Here is an 8,702-nt window from a genome sequence, read left to right on the forward strand (position 1 = left end):
CATACTTTGAATATTTAATTTCATTGTGGCATGGACTGTACTGAAGCCTTGGGAAATAAAAAGAAAATATAATAGCTATTTCAGTAATTCTAAAAGGAGACACACCTAGTTACAGCATATTTATCAAGAACGTTTTTTTTCCTTGAAGCTTTTTTTTTTTTTTTTTTACAGAAAAAAAACACACAAAAAAACAAAAATCCTAAAACTTTGAATCCTTTTCCTGACTCTTCCTAGTCTGGTAAAAAACCTACACTGTTAACGTCATACATAGGGCCTATAGGGCCTGAACTCTAAGCTGCTGAGAAATCATTGCATCCTGGAGGCGTGGCCTGTTTTAAATTTTACCCAATCACTAATGTTTGTCTGTGACTTTTGTAATGCTCCAGCTCGATGCTAAGTAGCTTAAAATAAATTGCATGCACTGTGAACAACCGTCGTCCTTTGCAAAAAGAGAAGTGCCGATCCGAATGAGGCGGCTATTAATTCAATATTCTGAATGGTTTAGTTTAGTTTAGTTTGTTGGTAGCTTTGCTGTTGTGCTATACATTTCCATTCTATTTCTTTTTATTCTTTTTACATGATGAAATAAATATTTTGCCATGACAGCTTCAAAATAGAATAGAAAATTGTTTTGATCCTTTGGCGCCTGAGTCATATTGCAAAACTCTATTTCCTGATAATAAAAGACTTAGAGGCCACAGGAAAACATGCCCAGGTTATAAATTTGCTTTCCAAGTCACAAAGCCAAAGAAAGTTTCTTGGAGTTGTTGCAGTTCACATCGACACATTAATTTTCCTGAGAGATTACCTGACACGGAGAACTGCAGTTTTAATGCACTTTCTTTGTGACCTCCACTCTTGGTGTTGCAGGTCTTCTAGGTTAAATATGAACATAGAAATTGCACGTTAGAATCTGCACAAAAATTCTAACATCCAACACAGGAACAATTGAGTTTTTCATCTGTTCCACAACCGTTTTATCAGTCTGTCTCACTTCAGTTCATAAATGCTATTTTACGACAGTGGAAAGTTGAACAGTTTGACCACGGCGCTTTTATTGCATCTGTTTCTTGCTAATTTGCAAGCCATGTGCGAAAGTTTCGCTGTGAACTGTTCACACTTTACCATGCTGGGTGAAATTAACTGTAAACAAGCACCCGTGACAGCGATAGCAGGGTGCGCTTTAAAATCTTTGGAACCTTCTTAGTGGAAATCAGATGGTATGTTTGACTTTTGTCAGTCCATTGCCTGTTGGCAAAAACCGAAAGGATATGACTGCATTGATTTGTGTTTTCGTAGTTGTTTAGAACACCGAGTTCTAATAAAACAAAGGCTGAGACATACAAGATGCCGTCTATACATCATAATTGTGAACATCCACTGTTTGTTTATGAAAGAGGAAATGAAAGCAGCATGTTTTCATTAATAAACTGTGCAAGTCTGTATTTCCTCTTAGTGGTGGGATGCCACAGGCCTCCAGTGCCCAAACACGGTTCTACGGAGGGTCTGTTTCTACATTCTGGTTCTCGCATCACTTACCGCTGCGACCTGGGCTTTGAACTGCGGGGGTTTCGCACTGCCATCTGCCTGACCGATGGCACCTGGAGTGCAGCAGCACCTGAATGTGGTAAGATAAAATATGGGATTTAGTTTTTTTTTTTTCTTTTTTTTTTCCAAATAGCAACAGTTGTGGATTTGGGTAGTCAGTGTGGCACTCTCTTGTTTTTGTAAGCTTTTCACACAGCCTGAGGAATGATGTAGATCATGGAAAATAACTTGATTTTCTTTCCTGGTCTCTAGTGCCAGTGGAAAGAGTCTGTACTTTACCGCCCAAGCCAGTAAATGGTGACCACTTGTTGGTGTATGGACCAAATGATGTCCTCATAGCTCTCCAGTATATGTGCAACCAGCCCTATGAACTCATTGGGATCTCCCAGAGAACCTGCCTCCCAAACAACACCTGGAGTGGGACTCCTCCTGTTTGCTCTAAAGGTCAGACTATGTTTCCTACAACATAAGAATAACATAAAAACAATCCGACTGTGGGTCAAATATTTACATATCAATCAATATTCTTTTTATAAAGATATATTTTAAGAAATAAGTTAAAAAGATCCAAGACTGTTTTACAGCTTGTTGAAGTCTAAAAAAAAGTAATCGCACCTTTTACATGACTTAATGTAACATGACATTATGTGTAATTTATTTATTAGCATTTTGTGTGACAGAAGTGGTGCACATATATGGTTTCCGAAAAAGTGTAAAATTAAAAAAAAAAAAAAAACTGAAGTGCATTTGAATTCAGCAATACTTTGTGCATCTTTTGCTGCCTTTGCAGGTGTCTGTTGTTTGTTCCACGTCTCAACACAAAAGTGTTTGCCAACTCTGCTTTGTAAAATTCCCCAAGCTCAGTGAGATTGGAGAGAGAGTTTCTGTGAATGCATTTTTTCCAACTCTTGCAGCAATCTGGATCTTGACTCGAACAAGTCAACACGTTATTCTTCTTGAATCTAAACCATTTCGATAGCTGCTTCAGGTCATTGTCCTAATAGAACACAAACCTCATTAATACATGTTTGTGACGTCTTTTCTTCAAGAATTGCTCTGTGTTTAGCTTCATTTGCCCCCCATCAATTGATCACCTCCACTAACCCTACTAAAGAAAACTATCCCCAGTATTATTATCATACCAGCACCAATTTTTGCAGTGAGTGCAGCATGTTTAGGGTGACGTTAAGTTTTCTGTCAAACCCTAGACAGAACCACTATGTATGTACTTTAAAATATACTGTCTTATTCTTGCTGGACCAGAGGACCTATTTCAGTATTTTTCCAACATGCCAGTCAAAGTAGTCAAAATTTGATTTGGGGTGAACTAATAATTGTCATGTCGACAGATTTTCCTGTTATGACCGGAAATAGCTCCAAGTGTCTCTCTTAACATCTTTTATTTTTCTTTCTTCCACAGTGAATAACACTCTAACTGAGTCTGAAAAAGATAAAAACAAAGTGCAAGAGGCAGACACTGGCAAAGGAATAGATATAGAGAGTGAGACAGATAACAGTAAAGCTACAGAGATACCTCAACAAAACACAACAGAAAAAGGAAGTGCTGGCAGGGAAGATATATACTCTTGGGTAGAGAACACAACATCGGTGGACACTGAAGATAAATATACTAAAACAGTTCCAGAAAATACTGTTGACAAAGGTAAGGAAGAAGGTGATTCAGACGAAACAAATACTGGGTCAGAGAGGCCCAGCGAAGACAAAAAAAATGAAGTGGATCCTAAAAGCACAGACAGCAGGCTTAACACAGTTGAGAAAAAAGAACCAGAGGGACCAAAGCCACCGGAGAAAAAGGAAGAACGTTCAGACCCTGAGCCAGAGAAAGGGAAGGCAAACACCACAGAAATAGTGCCAAAAAAGGACAAAGGGCAGGAAGGGAAGGAACGAAAAGAGGAGCAAATTAATGGAAAGAGAGACCCAGATCAATTTGGCCCAAATGACACAAAACTGAAGACAAATGTGTCTGAGGGTGACACCACTGTGGAAACATTTGAGCTGGATTCGACAAAGAACAGCACAAACTCTCAGGCCCCAAAGGATGCAAAGAAGGAAAATAACACCACTGGATCTCCGACGACAGTGAGGAAAATTGATCCCTCTCGAATCAATGTGACACAGTACACTTTGTACAGAGCAAATGGGGAAAATGGTAAAACAAAGGAAAACTCCCTTAACACCAAAGATGAAACCGTGAAAGATTCCTTAGAAAAAACTAAGGAGCTGGAAAGAAAGAAGGAAGAAAGAGAAAAAGACAAAGAAGCCAACCAGAGCCAAACAGGCAAGCGTTTTATTTAAAAAGAAAAATACAAATAAAAATGTTCTGAGTTTTTCAGCTCATCTACAGTGTGTTCCGTTTTTGCAGAAAGGAGGTGTCCTCCTCTTCCTCGCTTGTACAATGGCTACCACCAGGTGGTGCCAGGGTTGGATCTGGAAACTATGGAGTTTATGTGCAACCACTCATATGCTCTCAGCGGCGATAAAAGGCGAACCTGTCAGCCAGATGGTACCTGGAGTGGCAAGCAGCCCTTCTGTCTCAGAGGTACTGGTACCTTATGTTTATTTTAGTTTGGTCTAAATGTTTTGCAGATTTTTGCCAGGTGATAAATAAGGGAAATTATCACTTTGCTCTCCTGATGAATGTAAGAAAGAGGCAAAAATCCAAAGCAGACTAAAAGTAGTAAATGCTTCAGAGTACCCCCATCCTACAAAGAACAGTTCCCATTGTTGCAATTCCCTTGTTTTATATTAGTTGAGAGGTTTTACATACACTTTTAAAGAGTTGTTATTACCTTCTTAGAACCTAAGGTCAATTCAATTTTACTGTTTGTATCAGACATGCTTTGAAATTATTATTATTATTATTATTATTATTATTATTATTATTATTATTATTATTATTATTATTATTCACAGCATGTCGAGAACCCAAAGTATCGGAACTGGTCAAGCAAAAAATTTTGCCACCACAGGTACCGTCCAGGTATGTTTATTAATGTTTTCACACAAATATATTGAAATAAAAGACCTGCTATAACACTGCTTAAAACGGTTAACTGTCAGATCAGAAAGAACCTCTCTTTTTTTTTTTTCAGCACTTGCATGCAAAAGCATTTTTTCAAGCGGTTCTTTTACCCCACAGGAAGACGATCGTCCACAGGCTCCTTTCCTCTGCAGTCAACCAGAAGCTCCAGTCTTTTGGGCCCACTAAAAGTTCCCCAGTGCTTCCTCAGTTGTCCCAGGGTTTCCATCATCTGTACACCCATATTGAGTATGAGTGTGCTTCTCAGTATTATCATCACTTTGGCAGCGCTCGGCGCACATGCTTGAAGACAGGGAAGTGGAGCGGACGCCATGTCTCATGTTCACCAGGTGAGGGCAGCAGAGCTTCACATATGGTCACGAGGTAGAAGAAGATGCACGGTTCGCTACTGCTGTGTTGATATATTTGCAGTCATAAAATGCAATTAGATCATTTACTTTTTACTGTTTATAAATGTTTAGAATTAGGCAGTGGCAAAGGATGTAAATATTTATTTAAAAATATTAAACAGAAGAGAAAATTAGTCATATAAGTTTATTAAAACAGGTCGATTTTAAATCAAAAAATAATTTTGCTGGTGGCTTAGTTTTGTTTCGTTCTCATGGTGTGCTTGTTTATTAAAGCAAAATTACAGAGCTAACACCTAGGCAGAACTAAACCAAGACACAAATGTAATGTTGTCATCTTGAAAAGGCAAGAAAATCCCCCAACCTTTGGTTAAAAACCCCATACCACCTTATTATCAGTTTTATAATGTTCCCATTATAAAGAATTTATAAGTAGTTAGCAATACACTGATTCACACATGGAAGCAGGCATGGAAGCACGGCAGTACATCCCATCAATTAAGAGATGTCATTTATAACACTTTTAAGACATATGGGCGGCTAAAGTGCACCAGGACAGTGCAAATAATTTAATCTTAGCTCTTGATAGGTTTTCCTTTGGTGCTGATGCTTCTGGATGAAAATGTAGAAAATAATTAAGCATCAACTGCCCACCAGATGGCGCCAGCGTAGGTTGTTTAATAGAAAATTACAGGGTCGTACAGTCATTTTAATGTCTCTTTACCTACTGGAATGCACTGCCTTTTAGACTGGTTTACTTTACACCAGAGACACTGTGGTCAGAGGCTCCTTAACTCATCAGTTTTATAGTCACAATGGAATAACAAAGGTTTATGAATATATGAATTACAATACTCCGGAAGATTGTAGTTATTGCATTTTAGTATGAGACTTGTTCTTACATGCAAATATCTGCTTTGTCATGGCCTCATTCTATCTTACTGTGTCTTTAACCTGAAGACGCTATGGGAGTTATCTAAAGTAAATAAGATTTTGAGTTTTCAGAACTTCTCAATGAAAAACTGCTGCAGTAAAAAAAAAAAAAAAAAAGATTAAAGTATGCCCGTAGGGTTTTTTTCCTGAGAAATGTAAAGTTAACTGACTGCTTGAGATAAAGAGCAGGCCCAATGCCATGGATGGATGTAAATTCAACTGTTGGGGGGGAAAAAAAAAAAAGAAAACTAACCACAAACTGTGGAATTGAAGACAATAATCTAGAACATCTAGTTTAATTTAATATATCTATATTAGATTTGTATTGAATGCAGTGCTTGATTTATAGATGGTTTCAAGTGGAATGATTTGAGATTAATTATTATGTAGTATGTCCAATGTGTCTCTTGATGATCATAAGGAAGCAACATTTAGAACAACTTCACACAGACCCACAAAGAAAGTTTTCTTTGTTCTTAAATATGATCACATCTTTTTATAGAACACAGATCTAATTTTATTGCCTTTGTTTTATTTATTTCTACAAGCAGTTCAATAAAAAAATGTTAATAAAACTGTAACTGATGTGTAGCTCTGAATTAGGAAATACATATAAAGAGACTTTAAAACAATGCTATCTTTTATTTAACAGGTTTTCATGTAAGCTGCAATTAAATTTTCATTTCCTCACTGCTACAGTATTGTTCTTTTTTTGTCATGAGCAACAGCAGCACTTTATAAAAATGGACTATTCAAGAATATAATAATAATAAAAAAAATCAATTATTCATACCTCTAGCTGTTTAGTGGAAGGAAACATGTACTATATCATTTTTAAACAAGTAAATAAATATGAAATGCCTGTGTATTTATATTCCTGCTTTTGTCTGAGGTATTTGGACACGTGCACAGACTCCATTACATTAAACCTCCGGCTGTAAGTTTAGAATCTCTGGCCTTGGAAGGGAATGCCAGATAAATCTGTATTTTTCAAACAAGTAAACTCTTTTTCCCCTAATATGCACTATTTAGTTTGATAGGCTGGATGAGGTGGTTAGGACATGTACAGAGGAGAGAATGCATCATTATAAGGATGCTGATACTGGAACTGCCAGGCAGGAGACCCAGAGAAAGACCAAAGAGGAGATTTATGGATGAAGTGAAAGGGTTGAAGTCAAACAAGTAGTTAAGCGTTTATCTTGTTTTATGTTTCTGTCTTTTAGATTATTAGTCAGATAGGCAAAAAAAAAAAAAAAAGTAATTTCTGGAATTTGACATTGCCAGCACTGGTTTGCTTTTTATCTGTCTTCAAAGGAAATAAAAATCATTAAAAGCCTGTAAGTTCTTAATTCAGTCCATATTTAAATCATTTTTTCCCTGTATCTTCCTGTTTCACCTTGATAATAGTCTCACCTCTCATTTTGTTTCTTCCTTTTTGGCAGTCTGTGGGAAACATGTAAACTTTGACCCACAGAGGCCAGAAGAGGCTCACTGGCCCTGGCTGGCGGCCATATACCGCCGCTCCCTCAAGGAGACCGAGACTAAGGTGACGAAGACAAGCAACCAGGACCAAACCCTGAAGAAAGATGCTGGAGACAGAAGTAGCAACCTAAATCAGGTCTCTGACTGGCAGCTTATCTGTAGCGGGGCTCTGGTTAACCAAAGGAGTCTGGTAGTTGCAGCTCACTGTGTGACAGAGCTTGGAAAGATGTATCCTGTGGATACAGCCACCATCAAGGTGGTCGTTGGGAAGCACTATCGCGATGACCACAGGGAAAATAAGGGTCCTCAACACCTCAGGGTAAGCTTCTGGATGTTTTATTTTCCAATTTTGCTCTTCAAGAAATCTAATGACATTACACATCTCTTTCTCTCTTAGGTGAGCTCCATTGCTGTGCATCCAAATTACGATCCTCATATTCTTGACTCTGACATTGCTGTTATCAAGTTACTAGACAAGGCAAGAATTGGAGAAAAAGTTTTGCCGCTCTGCCTGTCAGAGAACGACGAGGAAGAGGTTACATCAGAACAAGGGCTTGTGACAGGCTGGTCTCCGTTGCAGGATTCTAGTTTGGGCCTCGAGGAAAAGGCAAGGGTTGGGCTGGTTCACCTTGCTGATATCGTCCCATGTGAGCATCAGTATGCTCGCAACGGTGTGCCGGTCAGTGTTACAGACAATATGCTATGTGCAAGCCAAAAACCTGACTACGGTCCGTCTAACATATGTCCGTCTGACACTGGGGGCATCCTTGTCCTCCCTGCCAACCCTGGGAACCAGGTCGGCTATAACTCAAAGTCCTCTCAGGTGCAAAAGGACAAGAGAGGCTTGTGGAGACTCCTGGGACTGGTGAGCTTTGGCTATGATCAGGGGGAATGTGACCCTGAACTCTACACAGTTTACACACGTGTGGCTAACTTTAAAGACTGGATTGAGAGCAACATCAAATAAAGACCTGGCCTCAGAGTACTCATCCTGTCCAATGTCTAATGCAAAAGGGCATTTTCCAAGTAAATGCAGACGCAACACTGGACAATATAATGCTTTAAGTGAATTGGGGTGGTAGCAAACATAGATGTGTTAAGCAGTTATCTCTTCCTCTGAATAGCTCAGAGTTTGGGTGCCTTAGACTTGAAAATGACCAGAGAACAATTCAGATGATAATTCTAACTAATAAAGGTTTGGATTGTAATATCTATTAAGTCAGTGTTCTGAATAATAACAGATCTAATGGTGAAAAAGATGTATATAATGTATTAAAAGACATAATGTAAAATGTTACATTTTTTAATAAAGAAAATAGTGTGTTAAAATG

General features: G+C 38.3%; 1 protein-coding gene across 1 annotated transcript in view; it reads left to right on the forward strand.

Moving 5' to 3' along the window:
* pamr1b (peptidase domain containing associated with muscle regeneration 1b) overlaps positions 1–8,702 on the forward strand; it is a 27,154-nt gene extending 18,452 nt beyond the window's left edge. The window contains exons 7-14 of the mRNA XM_007545476.2: positions 1,457–1,627; positions 1,801–1,992; positions 2,969–3,847; positions 3,932–4,108; positions 4,483–4,549; positions 4,709–4,938; positions 7,332–7,690; positions 7,769–8,702. Coding sequence (XP_007545538.1) covers positions 1,457–1,627; positions 1,801–1,992; positions 2,969–3,847; positions 3,932–4,108; positions 4,483–4,549; positions 4,709–4,938; positions 7,332–7,690; positions 7,769–8,338 — 2,645 coding nt within the window. The 3' untranslated portion in view covers positions 8,339–8,702. The remainder of the gene's footprint in view (positions 1–1,456; positions 1,628–1,800; positions 1,993–2,968; positions 3,848–3,931; positions 4,109–4,482; positions 4,550–4,708; positions 4,939–7,331; positions 7,691–7,768) is intronic.

Source organism: Poecilia formosa, unplaced genomic scaffold (assembly GCF_000485575.1).
Source record: "Poecilia formosa unplaced genomic scaffold, Poecilia_formosa-5.1.2 Scaffold13, whole genome shotgun sequence".
Taxonomy (NCBI): Eukaryota; Metazoa; Chordata; class Actinopteri; order Cyprinodontiformes; family Poeciliidae; genus Poecilia; species Poecilia formosa.